Source organism: Trachinotus anak, unplaced genomic scaffold, assembly GCF_046630095.1.
Source record: "Trachinotus anak isolate AG129_WGS33_773 ecotype Australia unplaced genomic scaffold, CSIRO_AGI_Tana_v1 ptg000011l, whole genome shotgun sequence".
Classification (NCBI taxonomy): Eukaryota; Metazoa; Chordata; class Actinopteri; order Carangiformes; family Carangidae; genus Trachinotus; species Trachinotus anak.
The window spans coordinates 26,822,827-26,844,418 of record NW_027273862.1 but is presented as its reverse complement, the minus strand read 5'-3'; the positions used below and the strand labels follow the sequence as shown (position 1 = coordinate 26,844,418).

At 40.8% G+C, this 21,592-nt stretch overlaps 1 protein-coding gene and 1 long non-coding RNA gene across 7 annotated transcripts in view; one reads left to right on the top strand and one right to left on the bottom strand.

The window, feature by feature from the left end:
* Positions 1–17,547, top strand: part of LOC139628098 (protein kinase C-binding protein NELL1-like) — a 245,478-nt gene extending 227,931 nt beyond the window's left edge. For 3 of the 6 annotated variants that reach the window (XM_071489463.1, XM_071489465.1, XM_071489466.1), the window contains 4 exons: positions 5,061–5,254; positions 9,726–9,902; positions 10,259–10,483; positions 12,631–17,547. In XM_071489463.1, the coding sequence (XP_071345564.1) occupies positions 5,061–5,254; positions 9,726–9,902; positions 10,259–10,483; positions 12,631–12,774 (740 nt within the window). In that variant the 3' untranslated portion in view covers positions 12,775–17,547. Of the gene's footprint in view, positions 1–5,060; positions 5,255–9,725; positions 9,903–10,258; positions 10,484–11,593 lie in introns of all 6 variants that reach the window. The other 3 variants (XR_011692683.1, XR_011692684.1, XM_071489464.1) reach the window with 3 other exon arrangements.
* LOC139628100 (uncharacterized) overlaps positions 8,331–21,592 on the bottom strand; it is a 66,682-nt gene continuing 53,420 nt past the window's right edge. Inside the window, exons 12-13 of the long non-coding RNA XR_011692685.1 lie at positions 10,241–10,470; positions 8,331–9,904 (exon numbers count right to left, since the gene is read on the bottom strand). This is a non-coding gene — a long non-coding RNA (uncharacterized lncRNA). The remainder of the gene's footprint in view (positions 9,905–10,240; positions 10,471–21,592) is intronic.

The following is a 21,592-nucleotide window of genomic DNA, read 5'->3' as shown; positions in this document are numbered from 1 at the left end:
TGCTTTGAATTTGGTGCTAATTCATGCTGTATCCCATGTTTTATCCCTCACGTGTAAGTCGCTTTGGATAAAAGCGTCTGTCTAATGAAAGGTAAATGTTTGGCACATGAAACAACTGGCTGTGCTGCTCTCGGGGCATCCTGATGCCTGACACATGACCCCATGGTCACACCTGCCATTAACACGTGTCTCCAGTGACCACTTGTGATCGGATCTCAGCCAATCAAGGCTCTGCTCACAGCTCTACAATGAAATAAGGTTTTAGCCATTTGAAATAGTTAAATATTTTCAGTTTGCTATGGTGGAACTAATTAGACTCTGGCAGAGGAGGTCTGTACAGGAGGTGGTCCTTCAGTGAGACACTTCACACCATGTCCATGTACTGTTTGTTTTTCCCCCACATGTGTAATGTATGTGCAGGTAAGCAGTGTGGTCAGCAGACACAGGGTACAAATTAGACTACGTAACAGAAGCTCGGGTAAATCTACTTGTCCACAGATATAATATATCTAATGTGTGTGTGTGTCTGTGTGTGTTTGTTTAGTTGTGTTTTTGTCGTCCAGAAATGAAACCAAAAGGAAATGCCGGAGTAACAAGCCTTGTAATTGGACAGTAGAGAGATTTTCTCGAAGCTAGAGTGTATTACTGTGTGTCTTGTTCTCATCTTGTGCTTTTTTGTGTTTTCTGTTGTGCGGTGTGTGTGTGTTTTGGTTTGATGTTGATGTCTGGATGATTTTGTTTCACTGTGCTGTGTCAGAATAATGTGCTATAATGTAACACAGTAAGATTCTTACAACACCTTGTGTTACAGTACACCATGTCATAATGTTTCAGTGTGGTATATTGTAATATTAAAATGTTACACTCGGTTGCGTGTTGTTTAAGGTGACTTTGTGTTTTCTCCTGTTGGATTTCATTGTGCTCCAAGTTCTGTCTTGTTGCTGTGCATTGTGTTGAGTTAGCTGTGCTATGATGCAATACATTTTGTTACATTGTACTGTGTTGCATTGCACATTGTGGTGGAGACCAGAGCCACCTGCAAGCAACAGCCCTCTTTATTGCTTTGACAAAGAGCTGCACAGACTGAATCTCAAAACATGTTTATTATGCCTAACGCTTTAGGAAAAGACAGGTGGCTTTAATAAACAGATTGTGCATAAAGATGAGGATAATACACCACAAACCCCCACTGTCTCCCTGCACAAGAGTGCGAGTGCATCATTTTTTTTCCTCTCTGTAATGTACATGACCTTTCCATATGGGCTGCCTGGAGACAAACCAAAGAATTATAACTTGAATACTCAAATACTGAGCTTTCTGATGCCTTCTAATTACCAACATCTGTCATAGGGATTTATTTGTTTTGTGCGTCTCTCTGTGCGTGCGTGCGTGTGCGTGTGTGTGTGTCTATACCTGCATCAATGTGCGTTGTCATGTACGCTGCAGAATTAGTCCTTTCATGTTTAACAGGACATGCAGGTATGAGTGGAAGTGTCTCATATGGTCGGCTGTGCTCAGCTGGGTTCTCCCGGGGCTTTTGTGTTTGGTTGTAAGACACAGCCTACATGTATGAGTGCGCTTCGTCTGCGAGCAGCAGCTTTGTAACTGTGGTGGATGTAGCATGAAGAGAATTAATCCTTCACCAGCGGAGGTGCAGTGTCTGAGTGGCTGATGGGATTTTTTTTTGTGAATGCAAATAGTCAGTTGCAGGTACGATAAATTCTCTCTGTATCCAACAAACTCGACACTGTAACCAATTAGAGTTTGTACTCAGTACTGTCAAAGCGCATCGGTTTGCCTGGTGTGTCCACAGCATTGATCGAAACCTCATGTCCACCCAGAGTAGGTCTTCCTGCCGGATACCACTCACTGTTCTGCACTGGAGGAAACATGGGGTTTTGCTTGGCACTCTCAGTGTGAGCTGCTGAGAAAATGGGTACCAACATCATCTTAACTTAGCTTTATCAATTTCTGTAAAACGTTCTGTTGTAAAATCATTTTGAGCTGTAAGCTGTAGTCCTCTGTTACAGACACGTCTGAAATAACTGTGTCCTCTCAGCTGCTCCATGGACTCACCTGCTTTGTTGCGTTATAACCTTTATCCTGTTTTTTTCTTAGGCTTATGGGAAATGGGGTTTGTTAATAGCAGCTAAAAACAGACATTGTATAAGCAAAAGAATTACTGCCTTATCTAAACATATGAACTGAGCCCTGTGACATACTGTTGAGAAAGGCTCTGTTTTAATTAACATGTTGTTACAAATGTCAGGGGGATTTTGAATTACTTTTTTCTTACTTCTGGAGCAGAATCTTGTTGAAGTCCAGGTCCCTCTTTGGCTCTCTAATATGACACCTGTAGCACACACTGGCTGCACTGGACAGACAGTGGTAATGTGACCATCTGAGGATCAAATTAATATGTGTGATAAAATTGCTGTTTTTCCTGGCGTAGGGATGAAGGATTGCAGCATGTCTGATGCTGTGTGTGTGTGTTTTGCCACCATTTGTGAGTGTGTTTACATAGAAAACAGTAGGTTTAATGTCCATTGGCATTTTGCCCTTCATATATCATATCCTAACTTGTAATGGTAGCGTTAAGCTGAAAGTAGCTTGGACATAGAACAGTTGAGCCAAGTCTGATCACATTGAGATGATTCTGCAGTTTCACAGTTTGAGTTCCGATACAGAGCAAAAAACTAATGTACAGAGTTTACAGCTTTTTCTAATTTTCAACTCTTGTCTCTAGCAGGGCTTTTATGCACACAGCATAATTAAAAGGTACAGCTGATGTGAATATTGCTCAGTAAAAGTCAGACATACTTTATCAGTAGGGACACAGAGGTGTGGAAACCAACCTTTTTAGATCTGGTGACAGTCTCCACAGTTTCCTGTCAAAGTCAACTGTGAAGAAAGTAAAAGGACTTATCGACAGTGTTGCTCACAGTGTGAGAGCATGGTCAGAGGTAAACATACACGAACATGCATACTCATTTTTTTCTCATTAATGTTATTTAGTTTTTCTACTCCATAGCTTTGTTCACGCAGCAGCAGTAGCGTGCTGTCGGTGCTGTGTGGGTGTGATTGATGTCTGCAGGCAGCAGGTGCTGACAGGAGAGCGGAGCTGCTGTCAAAGGGACTTTGGTCTTTTTCTTTCTGAACAGCTCACATTTAGTGAGGATAAAGAGAGTTAAATGTCATGGCTTGATAAAAAGCTAGGGACAGACTTTTGGCGCCCTGTTTCCTGTGCCATGCTGATAAAGAAAAGTAGATGAAAATGAAAATCCATCCCGCCTGTTCATGTTGGTCCTTTTGGTTTGTAAAGAGGGAGAAGTGAAAAAGAAGCTGACTGAGCAGATGCCTCTTTTCTTAGATGAGTCTTCTGAATCTACTGCGGCTGTAAATGATGTGACTCAGGCTATGATGCCAGTATGCATGCAAGCTATAGGGGAAACTGGGGATGGTTTTGCATTTCTCTTAGACCCAAACCCTGGGGAGAGATGCAACAATAAACATGGTATTCTGAAAATATGTATTGTATTATAGCATTATTTACTTATACAATATTATTATAGTCTTAGTTATTTAATAATATTTATCAAAGAAGAGTTATTGAGTATTGCATAACACAGTCCTACCTTGAATCCAAATAAGCGCAATATATCTATTTTATTGCTTTTAATAAGCAGAACAGAATAAAACAACAAAATATAACTCATTTGTTTTCTGTTGTGCATAATAATGAGCAATTACTGTTGCATCTGTTTTGCTGCAGAACAAAACTGGCAACATATATTTGCTATTTTGAACTAAACAAAATCCTGTTGTGTGGTCTGTTTTGATGACAGTTGCCATGACAGAACATTGTGTGCTATGTAGAAACACTGAGCATGACAAACGTTAACCATGTCGCTTAGGAGTCAACAAAACAATGATTTAAATAAGTGAGTTATAACTAATTCATTGAAAAGGTTGAAAGAAGGTTGGAAGTTTTTTGTTTTTAATTAATGCTGCAGTCGATGTTGTCTGTGTCTTCTGAGTCTAACTGAGAATTTGCAAAATGAGTGTCATCCCATTTTTCTGATTGGAGGGATAAGACCGTCTGCTGTTGCAACTGTCTCCAGTGTCCCCTACTCTTTGTACATGCAGGAAGGGTATAATACATGACCTAATTTCTTCCCTCAAATTATAATTTAAGTTCGAGTTCATCGTGACAGACCAGAAAAATCTACCATACCTTAAGATATGAAATGAGAAAGACAATACTTTTTTTTACGTTTTTATTCACATACAGAGCCTGAAACATACAGTATATCCACTTATGTCTTATGTTCAGTGTTAATTTCGCACTCCATAACACAGCAGCATGTGTCATCCTGCTGTGTGCCTGTTGCTAACACTCCCCTCCCTCAACAACCTGAAATTTCAGTTTCTACTGCAACAACTGAAAGATATTGATTTGAAGAGATGATTAAAGCAACTTGAAGGTCTAGAATATTTCTGAACAACACAATTATATACATTACACTGAATACCTGCTGTGCCCCTTAATAATGTGAGGAAATGGAAGTTTAAATTAAAAGTAAATGTCAACCATATCTACCACATAGTTAATAAGATAATACATTGCGTCTTGTACTGTGATACAACACTGCAGCTCTGAATGAAGAGTATCACCAGGAAATATGCTACACAACATTAATTAGGATTAATAATATATGATTTTTTTTTTTTTTTTTTACCCAGAAGTCTTGGGTTTTTGGCTCCAGGACAGTTTACTAACGTTGAATGCTGCAAATTTTATTGTGTAAAATGAATAAAATTGTAATTTCCAACAGGATACCACGGGTCATAATGTCATGTTGTTTAATGTCACAACTTTTACAAAATAATTTGAGGACAAAACATATTGTGTATAGTTCTCTGATACTAATAGAGAAAATAGAGCGTAATACAATACAACAAGTAAACAAACACACACACACACACAATTACATTCCTACATTTGTACAACAAATTACAAGTTAACAGCCATTAACAATGGCTTGCTCTTTGTCTTCCAGACATCGACGAGTGCAGTCTGCAGACACACACCTGCTGGAATGACAGTGTGTGTGTAAACCTCCCGGGAGGCTACGACTGTGTGTGTACGTCCGGTCCAGGCTGCAGCGGCGACTGTCCTCAGGAAGAAGAAATCAGGCGCAATGGAGAGGACTGGAAACCCAGCTTTGACCGCTGCGCTATATGCTCCTGCAAGGTACAGAAGACAAACATCCGCATATAAATTCACTACACTTTGTCGTACTGGTGGAGGATCTTAACTTAGGGTTTTCATCACCAAAACTGTATCTTGCCTCTGTGACGTCCTGTGACTAAGCTGTTAATGTATAGTTTTTTGTGAGGAAAATAGACAAGTATATCTATTGTAAAGAATATGTATTCAATAATGTTTCATTTATCTTTAATGTGAGAATCTGCCTTTTTTATGCAAAGGAGCAATATACAAACTTTAAATTGCCACTTTTCAAATCTAAGTTTTTAATGCTCAAAAGAGAGATTTTAGGTGGAGTGTGACTTTCTAATCATCCAAGGACCCCCCAAGAAGAGAAAAAAGAGAAAGGAGGGACAAAACCAAGGGCAAGCACCAATATATGATTTGGAAATTATTAATCCAATTCCTTGACAGTATGTTTTTTACAGAAATTCTATCACCTTACTTCATTTTACCTGTATGCAGGAATACATTTGATAGTACAGAAAACTCATTAGCAGTGAGGAGGGAGCTCAGTGTTAGAGCACAAAGATCAACACGCACACATTTGTTTGTTAATTGAGTGTGTGGCGGTGGATTAGCTAACATCAAAAGCTAACACAAAAAGTTAAGTACAGTTTTTTGGTCATCCCGACCTCAGGAGAGCAAAATAGAAATATAAATGAAAATAGAAATAAGCATCATACAGGCTCGGCTCGAGAGGGAAAAAAAAAAAAAAAAAAGACACACCTCAGCGCTCCCATCTGTTTGTCATTAGCCTGCATTATTTTCTGACAAATATTTGTGGTGGTTTAACAACTCATGTGTGTGCTCAGGAGTCAGAATGAGGCAGAGATTATGATGATTTGTCTTTGCAAAGGTGAAGCTCAGTGAGTGAGATTAATGCCAAACAGACATAGACGGTTATTTGCAATAAAATGAGTTTCACATGAACTACTAAATGGAAATACTGCGGGTAAAAAATTATATTATACTTGTGTATCGTGACTTATGAAATTTACTTCAACACGAGCAAATGACTCGGATGTGTTTTTACATCCAATTGATCAAGTTTACACATAAGTAAGTTAGTTTACACCTATTATGATAGATTTTTTTTTTTCTGTCACAATATGTCTAAACTTTATACAATGTAAATTGTGTTGCAAACATGCTGGCTCAGTGATCTCCATTATTTACATCCTGCAGAGGCTTTCTCTGCATTATGCTTCCTCTGCAAGAAATTCATATGCTACATGAACTGAGCTTAGGTCAAGCTTGTGTGAAGTGTTGAGAGACACAGAGAAAATCCTCTGCAGCACTGCTTCATGTCTTGGCTCCATCACTGATCAAATGCACACCGGGAGTGTTTCAAACGCAGGGCGTTTTCAAGCAGTCTGTCCTTCAGCAGCCACTTTTCTTTTCCAGTAGAGTTCAGAGTTGTTTTGGTGACATTTTGAATATTTTACAAGCATAATAAGTAAATGTCTGCGGCTCTTTTATGATGTGTTAACAGACTCGTTTTAGTCAGTATATGTAGAGCACTATATTTTGTATCTGTGGTGTTCTATCTCACACTCCACAGGCTTTGTCGGAGAGGAGACACATTCAATACAAGAAAAACTAGCTTTGAAATGAAATACAGCATTAAATATTTATTTCTTGTCAACTGTCAATAAATATAGGCATTTACATACATTCACAAGGGAATTTCAGGATTGAGAAATGAGAGCACATTCGGCAAAAGCAGACCCACCACGTAACAACAGCAGAGTTTAGAAAAGAGACATAATTGAGAAGCGGTTGAGATGCTCTGCTCAGTGTTGGGGATTGGTGTTGGGGATATCTTGAGGATCCAGGATCCTGCTGGTTTTCACTCCAGCTGTCAGTTCATGAGTTGAGTCAGATGCTCACTGAATGTGAAACAGGCACTGATTTGGGACCAACACTGAAAACCACTGTCCTGGTGGCTGGGAGGCAGCCTGGAACGGAATGTAGTCTGTGAAGAGGCGGAGAGATTAAAGCTAACCAGGTCAGGGATTCACAGAGCCTAGAGATAAACTATACCAAAATGTCAATTAGTTTGTTGAACATTAGAGTGTGTTTGAAATGTATAAACAAAAATACAGAGTAGGAGAGGAGAGTTTGTAGAAACTCTAACATATGCTGGAAACTTGAGAGAAAACGTCTTCTTATTAGGAAACTGAAAACTGGAAATTGAGTTAAATAGAAGAATTGGATTTTAGCTTTCTACAGAAGTGACCCCACAGGAACCGAAAGGCTCCGAAATTAAATAACTTTAAGAAAAAATACATCCCCTTCCTGGGACCGCGCTGAAAACAAGTCACACCTAATAATAAAAAAGAAATATATCAAAATAACTCGCAGTCATCAAATTTATCATAAAATTTCTACCATCAAAGCAGTAATGATTTCATTGTTGTTTTGGATAGCACAACAGTGTAGCATTGGCATGCAGGCCTGGTCCTTCTTCTGGTATTAAAATGAACAGTCTGTCTTCATATATCCTGCCAGCGTGCTACAATTGGCAGTAATTTCTCAGCAAGTCCAGGGCCGTAACTGTAAAGACCAAGGCCATCCATACTGGCACCCTGGGACTGAGCGGTTACTGTAGCAGGACAATATGCATCGATAAAACATTGGCTCTGTATTGCCCTTTTAATGGTATGCGGAATGATTTTATGGCTCCCATACATTTTCTAACAGCCATTTTATGTAACATTTTTACATCTCCATTACACTGTTGTCCCCAGGCCAGACAGTGCTGGCTGTGCTGAGTAAAATGGCCCATAAAGTTTTCTCTAGGTAGAGACAGGGAGCCAGGGACAAGGTGGATGGAGAGACTCACAGATCAGACAGACTCCCCTGTGTTTGACTTTGCATTTCAGCCAAGACACCAAACTTCTAACACATTCTTGATTCATTCATGAATCTAATTAATTGCTGTTGGTTAATGGAGATTTGAGAGTGGCTACGACTGGCCAGGAAGAATCTGTCTGGATGATAACATACCAACATACAAAATTGCTAACTATCTCTCTCTAATGGTGTCTGAGAGAGATTTCTGATATGCACTTTGATAATATCCCATAGTCATAGATTAGATGGATGTGGATTTTTCTTTAAATTGTGATACTGATACTTTCAAAAAAAAAAAAAGGATTTCAACATCTTTCACATTTTTAGGCGATTTGTTTTCGGGTTGTCCGTCTGTCCTATTCTCGTAAACACAATATCTCAGGAACACCTTGAGGGAATGCTCATTTGGACTCAAGGATGAACTGAGTAGATTTTGGTGATCAAAGGTCAATGTGCCATTGTTCACTCACAAAAAATTTTTGGCCTCTTCGGTGTGATATATCAAGACTGCTTTGAGGGAATTTCTTCAGATTTGGAGAGATGTAATTCTTGATATATCATGTTCGGAAGAATGTGAAGTCACAGTGACCTTGACCTATGACCTTTGGCCACCAAAGTCCAGTCAGTTCACTGTTGAGCCCAAGTGAATGTATGTAACATCAGACAACCCAAAAACACAATACCTCCTGCCCTGGCTGTCACCAGCACAGAGGCAGAAAAATTCAGCCTTCAGTTCAGGATTGTACAGTTTTTAGAGATAAAAGACTGAAACAATATTCAGGCCATTAGAAAATCTCTTCACTGGAACCAAACAAACCTTTCAGGTTGACCCCCCAGCCCCCACTTTTTTCAATGAGGAGAAAAATCTGGAACATTTCAATTTTCTGACCTCTGCATTTCCCCTTTTCACAAGCAAAAGACCACAGGCTAACAATACCAGTGTGAATACATATTCTCAATTCTGATTCTGAGCAGTGAGACAAGACATTACAGAGAATTACAGAGTTGGCCTGTTGTATTTACCGTATTTGTCTTTCTGTGATGCTTTTTGGTTGAGGAACAGAATATATCCTCTCACGTAAGTGTACGGCAGCTGCCCATTGGCTGAATTGGCTGAAGTCTTTGTTCTGTGTTCAAGTCCAACTTTTAACATTCATCTTGTCACGTGTTTTAACTAATAAGCAAGATTCACAGCTGACAGGATTTTCCATTGCAAATAATAATGTTATTTTAAGAAGTTTGTCACAACTCTAGCATTATCCTGCTCCTCCCTGTGCATATATGAGGCTGTACTTTTGTCACCAAATGGTACTGATTTGAATTTGTGCCTGTTTGTCAAAGACAATGAGGCACCAAAGGGAAGGTTTCACTCAGGAAAGATTTCAAGCTGTATTTGTTCATATCAGTGTAGCATCATTTTTATGTGAATCATAGTGGGTCTGAGACCCTTAGATTTATTTTCAAAGTCCCTCTTCTTCACGCGGGCTATGGGGATGTACCTTACAGCCCAGGACATGAAGTGATGTGAGGCTTGGGTCTTCTATCATGACCTGAGTCTGTTTGCTCCCTGACTGATGTGACCTCCTCTGTTGTGCAGGATGGGCAGACGTACTGCAGGAGGAGACCCTGTGATTGTGGAGACCCAGACGAGGACTTGTACTGCTGTCCCGGCTGTGACAACAGGCCCAGCAGCCAGTGTCTGGACCAGAGTGGACGCACACTCTACCGCAGCGGAGCATCCTGGCTGTACGGTTGCCAGCAGTGCCGCTGCATGGTCTGTACACACAAACACACAAAGAAATGAAAGCTGACCTTCATCTTAATTCCCTGAGTGTGGTGGAACAGGTTTATTAGAAGAAACAGATGACATAAAGAAAACAAACAAAATCTCCTCATCAACAGGAAGCTCAGAACTGGGCTTTGTTTAATACCTGGCCCCCTGCTCTGCTGCTCTGCTGAGTGTGTGTGTGTACATGTGTGGAGGGCTTAGATAATTACCACCTCTCTAATTAGAGATGTGGCAACAAATCAGCGTGTGAGCTGTAGCTGCTATTGCTGGATCAGCTGATTCACACACAAAACCAACACACTTTCTGTCACTTTCTTTTTTACCTCTCCATGCCTCTGCAGGAGGGGGAGGTAGATTGCTGGCCTCTGGTTTGCCCCGTGCTGATGTGCGAGTACACGGCAGTGGCGGAGGGTGAGTGTTGCCCACGCTGCGTCACAGACCCCTGCATGGCCGACAACATGTCGTATGACATCCGGCAGACGTGCGAGGACCCTACAGGCATCGCCCGCCTCAGTGGAGACACATGGCAAATGCCCAGCTCACCCTGCACCACCTGCAAGTGTAAGGTAGGCCAAAGCAACGACAACCACAGCACAGTTTGTATATATATATTTTTCTACTTTTTTTTCCTTTTACTAAAAAGGCTATTGACTTTCCTAAAACCACAGGACACAGTGCTCTGTGGTTTTTAGCCAATGTTACTCAAACAAGAATTAATGGTGTATTTGTTGTGGACAGTGTATTTGTTCAGCAGCGGATTAATCCACATCTACTTCGTATTTGCAGCAGAAGGACAGTGCATGTGGGGTTGAATCAAATTAAACTACACAAACTCACAATGTGGAACAGTGTTGCTCACTTATGTGTATTTCATAGTTTTTCCCTTTGGTTTTGGTGGAGAGGAATAACATATCAGGCTGTGGATGCATTGACAGTGGTTAATATGATCAGTTCCATGTTAGGGTAGTCTTTTCATGAAATTTGTAGATAATATGAAAAGTGCAGAATATCAACAGACATTAATCTTACACGTGCCATTACATGTCACAGCTGTACAGACAATAAGAGCCTGTCCCATGTCAGAGGGCACAGATCTATCACCCTGGTCAGTAATCTATCCTCTTTTCTGTTGATGGAGTCATGCAGATAGTTTATGCACTAGTCTCTGAAACCCTTTCCATAGGGACTATTTTTCAGTAGAAAGCAGCTCCAAAAGGAAAGTGTGACACTGTCACAGTGAGGTCTGCTGATTATCCAGAGTAACTGGGACACTTGTCTGTGGGAAGACATATTGCCGTTCAATTTCTCAAATTTGTCACTGCGTGACGCCACACATCCTAAATTCTGTTCACTTCCAATGTACTAGAGTGGCAGCATAAATCTCAGAGATGGATATCTCAGAAGCATAGCAGATAGGCCTGAGAATGAATGACTAGGGGAAGGGATGTATGTTCTTTTGTAATTTGTGTAAAGTGACCCTTTACTGATATTGTGGAGGTGGTGTTAACATCATGTTCAGTTCCCTCTGCATTAGGTTGTTTATTTTGACTGATTATGGTCAGCCAGGCTCTGACTGCTGCTGTTACATTCAACGTGTACAGCATATTATAATAGAATACGGTATATTACATACTTTATATCTCTTCTTCCCTGTCTTTTCATGCTACGCTGCTCAGAACGGGAACGTCTGCTGTTCGGTGGATCTTGACTGCCTTCAGAACAACTAAACTCTTCCTCCTGTGCTCCTCCTCCTCCTCCTCCTACCGTCCTCCTCTGTCACTATGGGACTGCCACACCCCTCTCCTTCATCTGATGACTCTCCCCTCGGATTCATAAGACACACGTGCATGCCAGTGTGTGCACAGAAAATACAAACACACACTGGACAGACTGGGGTGTTGAGGCTGTGTTCTATGCTGTAACTCTGTCAACAAACAGCGAGTGTGTGTGTGTGTGTGTGTGTTTGTTTGTGTGTGGCTCAGAAGGAGACCGAGGCCGTAGTAGCTCTCACAACAGTCACTGTGTTGTGTATGTGTCTTTGTGTTGTTTCCATTTCACTACATGTCTTGAGGAAGCCTGTTTAGCATTGCGTGTTGAACTGAAAACCAGAGACAGGCAGCTGAGTGTTAAGAGTTGTCATTAAGGATTCACAGCTGGACAGATGTTCTGGCACTCTATCTGTGTCTGTGGGAAACAGGTAAGAAAATCAAAATCTATTAACCTTAATCTTAAAGTTATTCCGTGCTTCTCTGGTCACATGTGCAAAAGTATAAGGCAAAACAGTGCAAACAATGACTTCTCTTTACATTCAGTTTATATGTTTTATGACAAGTCATTGCTCTTTGCTCCCAATACAGAAACTGCATCGTGTGATGTCTCGATACATCTAATTTGTTAAAAACAAGGCTTATCCTTTTCTAAAGGAACTTACATCAGTTGTATGAAATGCATCCTCCTTTTCATCAAATATATATCCATATACATAATTTTTGACTGGACAACAACAGTGGGGCCAGCCCTATAATCTGGAACGTCCCTGACTGACTGACTGAGTGATCATATTTCTACCACTGGTCAGCCGAGTGCCTTGTCACTGAGTTGAAGTTTCTGGCGCAAAGAGCTTCTAGGAGTGGGGGGTGTTCAGAGCTGTAGTGTTGCCAACTTAGCACATTGTTCACATTGTTGATCAAGAGACTTTTTTTTTTCCAAACAGACTGGGTATAAACCTGATACACGGCTGTACAGTGTATGGATGCCAACTGGGGCCTTAGCGCTACACTTTGTTTTGGGCAGTCTTCTGAGCCACTCTGGTTTCCCGGCTGCTTGGGAACTGCCACGCGTCCATTACGGCAAGTAAACTACTTTCATTACATGTCTCATTAGTACTAAAGGAGGCGGAGAAATAACTGAACATAAGATACACTGGGCAGAGAGAGCAGGAGAGAGGGAGGGAGGGAGAGAGAGAAGTCATCGGTAACTGCTTGAAACTAGCTGATGTGAATAACATGTAAACAACAGACACCAACTGGAAATGAGACAATATGCCTCCTGCAGCATAGCAATAAAAGCCCTGTTAAAAAATAAAGGGTTTCTGTACACTGAAACACTGGAGGGCTTTGAATTTGAAATGATTACAGGAACTGTTGCATTTGTATTAACACTTAATGCAGTAACTTTAACATGGTGAACAGGATTGACTGAAAACAAGGCTTTGTACTAAAAGACCACTACGACCGATTCTACATATAAACCAGAGGGAGTTAGAAAATAAAGAGCTGCCTCTAATAAAAGTCTGCTGCCAGTAAATAAAGGCTAAACTGTTGTGAATCCCAGACAGAGGCTGTTTGAGAGACAAAATAAGAAAGATAGTCTGTCTCGGTGTAACATCCCCTCTTTCTCTCTCCCTCTCTGACTGTACTAAAGGCAAAAGCCTGAAAAATAACTTAAATAACTAAAATAAAGATCTCTCCTAACTTTGTCTCTGCTCGATTATTTTATAAGTAAATACAGTTGAAATCACAGCACAGTCTTTGTCTTTTATTTATGTGTTTGGTGGTTTTGTCAGCTGACCTCGCAAACATAAAATCAGGATTTGACCATAGGCGGTCCAGCCACATGCTAGGTTTTGACCTAGTCTTGTTTTTCTTTTGGACAAAGTATTTGTTGGAACATCAAACAGCATCTGAAATCCCCTTTTGGTGTTGAGGGGCGCTGGAGTGAACAATTTTTGTAGCTTTGTAAAACAATCTGACAAGCTCATCCACTTCAAGCAGTGATTGGCCAGGTGTGAGGAAGTAAGAAGGCATGTGAGACTTGAACTTGTCTCTCAAGCTAGGCCCCGCTTCTGAGTGTGGTTCAGAATAGATATAAACACTGCCTTTAGACAGTTAGATGACAGTTTCTTCAGTATTTCATTTCAATCACACTTCAGTCTTCTGTCTTCAGGTCCTTTTCAATGACCCACCTTCATAAGCCACATCCTTCAGAGGATCCAGGCTCTGAATTGGGTCGTAGCTGTTATCTGCCCCGCTGAGTCATTAACACTTCTGTCTCCCAACACTTTCCCCCAGCCTCAGTGTCTCCTCTCTGTTGATGCTGACTGCCAGATAGTTATGAATAACAACAACAGTCATGATATTAAAAGCTTGTGAGAGCAGTGCGATGATGCGCAGCGGCATCCTGCAGGCCACAACAAGCATCAGTCGTAGCTGTTGATTAAATCAGCACAGCTTGTGGCAGGGTGGACTCCTGTGGCATCTCCCAGAGCTCCTCAGCCCTGAACCATATGGCACACACAGAGTGTGGCAGAGATACATGAAAAAATGTGGATAATTAAAGCCATGTCACACAGGCCTGGAGTTGAGTATGCCAGGAGGTCACCGAGTGTTGAGTCTGTTTACTGACGGCCAGGCTTATTAAGGCAGGAGAGTCTGGTGCTTTTCCTGCAACAGTTCATACGTTCACAGCTCTGACCCTGCTCTGGCCTCCTGCCCTGCCTGCTCCTCCACACCTCTCTCCATTATCCACAAGCTCGCCTCGAGAGCACTAACATTTCCCTCAAGTGTCGTTTTCACCTGTGTGTCCATCACTGCTCGTTTTATTTTTTCCCCCAGAGAAACCAGATGGAAGCTCTAACATGAGCTCAACATTTTCTGAAATGAGTACAGACTTTGAGAAGTGAACTATGCGCTGTGGCCGTGAAATGATTGCCTGATAACAGCAAAACCACATCACTCCAGATTCAGGTCAGGTAAAAAAGTTAGTCAGTAATTTTTTGTTATAAAACCTCTCAACAGTCTGTTAATCTGAGGCATGTAAAATAATTTCTGTAGAGGCATAATTTTTCAAAGCTGGTTCAAACAGGTAAGATCCTCTCTTTACACTTTCTTCTTCCTCTTTGGTTTTTCCTTCAGCGTCAGCACAGTTGCAGATATCAGGACTCATCTTCCATCTTCAAAAAGAATCCATTTGCTTCCAGAAATTGAGATAATCCACAGTGAAAGTAAAACCTTCATTTGATTTAGTCAAAGATCTTTTTTAATTTTTTTATGTGAAGAGACGTAAATCGGTTTTAGCCCTAAAAGATGCTGGTATTCCCCATCAAGGCCAGACTTCACACTGGTACTCTACAGGTTATCCAAACCAGGAGTCGCATTAACCAAATATTTTCAGTCATTTACAGAATTTGTAAAATCTGTAGGAGCACATTTTGCAGGATTTCCTCCCAGTGAAGCCAGTGCTTGCAGAATTGGGAAATCCCCTGTTCAGAGTTGTTCCCTCACTGCAAAACTCGAGCTGAAGTGGCACTGATAATTCCAATCCCATGTGCGGCAGCAGAGTGCGTGTTCAGCCTTCACAATAAAATTACAGCCAGGAGAAGTCATCTGGCAAAACCTAATGACAATCTGACCCAATATATTTGATTACACTCAAGCGAGCACTCAGTTTAAGTCCATGGAGGAAGGTTTTGGTTTTTTCATATTTTAATTGTAGTTGCAGTTAATTGTAGAAAATTGCATTGTTCATATTTGCCTGGCCACAGTGTTTTAGTGCCCTCAGCTGTCACTCTCTCCATGCACTTATAAATGCATAATCCAACTAGTTTTTGAAAATTAAATGCTATTTAACAAGTTATGTCTCAATATCAATAAAAATTCAAAATTCATCAGAATGACAGACAATGAAACAGTATAACTTTCCTGTTCCAGAGAAATACTTGAGGTCTGAAACAAAAATCCTTGACACCGTCGTGAGCAATCCCACCTGCTATGAAAAAAAATAAGATGCACTTGTAGATCACCTTGGAAACAAGTCTGATTTAGGAGATGAACAGTATCCAATGAGAGCACACCTTACATCTGAAGGCAGGAAATGAGGGAAGCAGTGGACGCTCGTGTTTTTTTGTCCATATTACAATCCTTCCACATTACGATCCTTTGCTGTAGTTTATGTTCAGTCCACCACAATGTGACAAGACTCTGTAAAATGTCTTGTGTCGAGGGCAATACAGCAGCCATGAGATTTGGAGGTGTTGTAGTCTGCACAGCCTATAACAGAAGAACATTTATTTGGAACCACCGTCAGGGGTGACCTCGGTCTCTGGAGTTCAAAGTAAATGTCTCAGCCATTTCCCTCCTGCTGACCTTCCAATATTTAATGTCAAACTGGTTCTTGTTTCCGGTCGTCTTTCTGATCCCTCACATAAACAGTCCAGAAAGGTATTTTTCCACCCCTTCAAGCAGAGTGCATTATTTGGATTCCACAGGTGGTGGCCATTTCACAGACTTTTGGGAAAGGTGAGGCTGGTTGTTTTCTGGAGGGGGCGTTGGCGTGCAGCGAGGTATGCTGCTGCTCTGACCTCTCAGCCACATTGTCCTTGTGCCGTCTTTGTTGCCACCACATCTGTTCGTGTCTCATCTGAGCATTTCTCTCTTGTCACAATGCCTCTTGTAAAACTAATACTGTCAACTGTGCACAAACACACACAGACACACACACAAACACACACAGAAAAAAAGTCATGCAAATGGTATCTGTACCCATTAAAGTTGAACACAGCAATTGAAAGCAGACATTTGTACAAAAGATCACTGAAAACAAGGTTTTCAGATTGCTATGTTGATTAATTTGATATGAATTATAATGACAACTGTAAAACACTATTTGCAAGTCTGTGTGTAAATGTTTTTACATGCTGACAATATGATAAAACTATACAGTTTTTTAATTATCATTGTGTTCATGAATAATGTGTTAATTTTAGTGGACTACTTTTTCTTTTTGTGGGACAGGTTCTGTTTTGCTGTAAATACTGTGTAAAGTAAAGGGTTCTGTAAAGAGAGTAAGACTATGTGAATAATTCTCACTAACACAGCTTCTTAGGATATGAACGTTGTAAGTCAATTATGAGAGAGATGCAACATTTCTATTGTTTTTACTATTTCTTTATTTTTCTATTCTTGCCTTAACCCTTTTAGTATCTGTCATAGTTTAATGTCTTTTCACTGTTTTAGGGCAGCATTATGGATTTGACTAGCCTGTGTGTATGTACAGAGCTCTGATCAGTGTCCCTCACTAAAAGCGTCAACAGAAGCGGACTTTGGATATCAGACTGAGCGCAGTCTGAGCATCTTTGCAAACAGAAAAGGAGCTTGGATGGACTGTTCACCACACTGACAAGCCATTTTTTTTCTCCTCCAACACATGTCTGTATGAACTGAAAAATCTCTTCACAAGAAACAGACAAAATAGAACTATGTACACATGTAAAAAAAAAAAAAAAGAAAAAAGAAAAAAAAAAAAAGAATTCTAATGTTGAAAATGACAATGTTATTCTTGATTCAGTTCCTACTAAAATAGCAAGCAACTGTGTTTCTCCTTTAATGTCTGACTTTTTAAAAAGCAGCAATTTTGGACCTTCTAGATCCTGATGTGCTTGTTCATGTTTTTGATAGAGGACTGCGGCGGAGGAATCCCCCAGGTCCTTTCATTGTTACTTCTCCAGATCAGCGTGGCCAACCTAACTGTACTCAAAGGGTTAAGTGTCATTTGACTTGAAGACTGTGTCGTGATAAGAGTTTGCTGTAAAAAAAAATTCTTCAGTTAATAAATATTTTAGTTGTTTACTTTATTTGGTTTGAGTTCTTGGCTTCAAAATGTGACGACTGGCAGTTTGACTTTTAAGTTCACTGGTAGACAAGTCGCACTTTCAGGCTAACGGCCCAAATTGAGGACAGCTAAATGCTGCTTGCCATCATGCCACCCATCGGCAGCCTAAACGAAAGCAGTGTTTCTGAGCTTGAGACATGAAAGCCAATCCCAGCATCAGGATACCGTGCTGGAAAAGTCTTTCATGTTTCTTCTTTTTATCAATACTGCTGTTTTCCATTTCCCTCAGGAAAAGTATGAAAGGCTGTGTTGCAGTAAAGATAAGTACATGCTTTTGATGCTTTAATGGAGCACTGCTGTGCCACTGACAGGAGCAGGTACAGCAACACTTTTGAAGCTCCATTGTGTGAAAAAAAAGTAGAAGGTGCCCAACATGGAACCTAAGGCTTTATATTTTCCTGCAGCACCACAATCAGTAAAAAACACACACACACACACACACACACACACACACACACACACACACACACACACACACACACACACACACACGACACAGCACCTAAAATTATATTAAATGCATGCAATTACTGAAATGCTGGTGTTCCCAAAAAAAATAAGAAGTTACTCTCACCACATACAACTATGATTTTTACAGCATTCAAAGTCAACACATGAACCTTGATTTTTCAAATCACTTCTGTCCCACCTGTAAAAGAAGACTATGTAACTTTTGAAAGAAGAAATAATACAATTTTCCTCTTACAAAAATCTGAATTCACAAGTAGTAAAACCCACACTTGCCAAGTCAGTACACTCAGGGGTTCAACCTCTGCAGCCAAAATAGGTCAAAAACATGACGGATAATATTAGGTAGTGTTAGCCAACTTAAGATATAATTTGCTCTGTCATTAACATTACTGAGTCAGTTCACTGACCTTATTGCCAGTGACTGTTACTCTAGGTTAGGAACTAACCTAGACAAATAACATTTTTGACCTGTTGACGGCAGCAGGAGATTCATTTAGGGATTACCAAAGTTATTACAGTTCAATGGGAACCATCAACATCTATGAACAAAGACAATGGCCATGGCCAACATGGCCAAAGATGTTTACTTGCTGCTGGCGCTAGACGAAAAGCTAGGGAATCAACAGAGTCGGTCAGGTTCATCCTCTCTGGATGTCCTTCTAGGCTCAGCAATCCCACACTACATTGGGTGAGAACAGCGTACACCCTGGACAGGTCACCTGTCCATCACAGGGCTAACATACAGAGACAAACAACCTTTACACTCGCATTCACAAGTCACCAATTAACCTAACCTGCATGTCTCTGGATTGTGGGAAGAAGCCAGAGTACCAGGAGGAAACCTGGGCATGAGGACAAAGTGCAAACTCCACACAGGAAGGCTGGGGCTGGTCAGCAGGTTAACCACTGCACCACCATTCCACCCATATGCAATATTTATTGCAATATTTCAGACAGCTGGATTGATGGACTGAAAGACCAACATTACAATGCCACAAGTATGGCTTAAAAACAGCTATGGAAATTAGGAAAGACACACATAGAGAAAGTACACACTTTTAATATTATACAGGAACTATTATGTAATCAGATGCAGCGGGTTTCCATGAGTGTGTTCCTGCCACAGATCAGTATGAACATCTCTATCCTAGATGGTGAATTGAGATGGGTGGGGGGAGGCAGTCTCTGGTGAGCTGCACTGGGGAGGGTTCAGTCAATTAACCTGCTGTCAGTTAGCTGTAAAGCAAGTACTTTTTTTCCTCTCCACTCTGCCTGTCGCAGTCATGGTGAGTGGTGGCCCTGTGCTCCCTGTCCGACCTGGCTCCCGCTCCCCTCAGCAAGGGGCGACTCCACCCAAAGGTGCTTACCATTCATAGGCTGGCACCGTGGAGGTCGCCACTGAAGATGGAGTGACTCCCTCAGCACCAGCTCTCATCTACTGTATAGATGCGGAGGGGGAGCAGAGGGCGGATACAGCAAGCATCTATGGATGAATGGAAGGACTTAACAGCACACAATTGCAAATTGCTTTTTCAGTCACCTCTAATTTAACTTAAAGTGATGTCTTATTCTTCCTGATAGATTTGTTGGTTTAAAACAACAGAGGAGAGATAGCGGTTTGGCATCAGTTCAGAAAAACAGAAAGTAACTTCAGCAGTCCCAAGCCTACTCCTCCTCCTCTTCCTCCACCACCACCTCCTCCTCCTCCTCTCCCTCCACCACCACCAGCTCCTCCTCTTCCTGGCACTAGCAGTCAAATCGATCAATTTCTCCTCTTTCTATCAACATTTCAGGAAAACCCAGGGCACTGTGATTGAAATGCAAGAAGCAACAAATACAAGTGCTCTGAACCAGGCTGAAAATGAATACATCAACTATGTGCATGTTGTTCATGTTAATACAGCATGGATTAAGCTGCTTAAATGCTTTATCGACATCCTGACCAATCAATGGATGTATAATTAAAGAGTGCAGCTGAGAAAGTGACAAGGCAAACGGCAATGCCACTGTTGACCTGTGGTCAGATGGGGCAGCTAAGTGTTTATTTAACCCAGTGTCATTGTACATGTGTGTAAGCATGTGTGTGTAATGTAAATTCATGCATTATCTTTACGTGTCACACCATATTTAAAACAGGAAGAATGAAAAAAGTCAGTAATAACAATTACAAATATGAATTACCTCATTTTATGTTCAAGAAAATGTGAAATTTGGAAACTATGGAGAGAATAACAGAAAGGAATATTGCTTTCTGCTAATGCCCAAAGCTAGTTAGCATAGCTACAGGTGTTTAATGCACTGACGTTCTCAGACTGCTGTAGAAGCCTGCACCAGCATGCAAATTAACTCTCTACCTGGACCTTTTAGTCCACCACTTATATAACTTTCCTCTTCTCTCTGTAGAGAGGAGTTTCAGATCTAAAGAGGTAGTCTCAATATCCTGATAGATGTGAAAATGAATGGTTTTTTTTTTTTTTTTAAATAAGAGTGGGCATTTCACCATCCCCAAGTATGAATTTTTCATAGAGCTCCTGAAAGAACGAATAAGGTGGAGAAAGATGAGAGGGAGCGGCAGGAGATCTAATAAAGATACAAAGAGAAATGTAAAGCAGCGTGTGCATTAACAGACAAGTGAGCCTGCCTTGAATCAATTTATTGTTTGCTCTGTATTTTCATTTCTCCATGAGCTAAATGCACAAATGAAGAGACAAAACATCCCATTTTGTCATGTTATGTTGAGATATTTCCTGCTTGACGGCTGACTGTAATAACCATACTTTGATGTATGTAGTACTTTTGTAAAGCTCTTGACAAAATTCTTTAAAGGCCACCTTAAAGCAATACAAAATAATCATTAACCCCATCTAATCATTTTTAAACTTTGGTTGGTATGATGTGTTAATTAGTGAACTATAGAGGTGCTGGTAGGTGGATTTTGTCATGTTTGACAGATCCAGTCCAGCTGTTTCCCCCAATTCTTTGTGCTAAGCTAAGGTAACTTTCTCATGTTTAACTGACAGATATGATGTGGTATCAATCTTTTCATCCAACTCTTAGCAAGAGAGCAAATAAGTAAAATCAACACTGTATCACCCCTATAGCTACAGCTAACTTGTTAGCAAACAGTTGTTTACACATTCAGCACACACAGAGCAACATTAGTATTAATTTGGAGTTGTGTTTCTGTCCAACCCTCACTGTCTTATCTCTGGTCTAGTCTATGTCTGAGTACAATACACAATCTGGCTCTTTAGCTTCTGGATCTTTCCACTTTGTATCTGCAGTTTCCCAGACTATTGCCATCACTCTCTCTGCATGCACTCCTACATGTAGAAAACACACACCTGAGTTCACGGCTCTCCTCCAGGGTTTGCTAAAAGCATTCTCGTTAATGTGGGAAATCAATAAAATTGACTGAATTGCAGCACATCACAAAGTAACGCTTGTAACCCTTGAACGTCAGATAACTGATACCATATAACACTATAGGAGTATCCAGGGAGGGCTTTTCTCTTTAATATAGTAAATCTAATGGC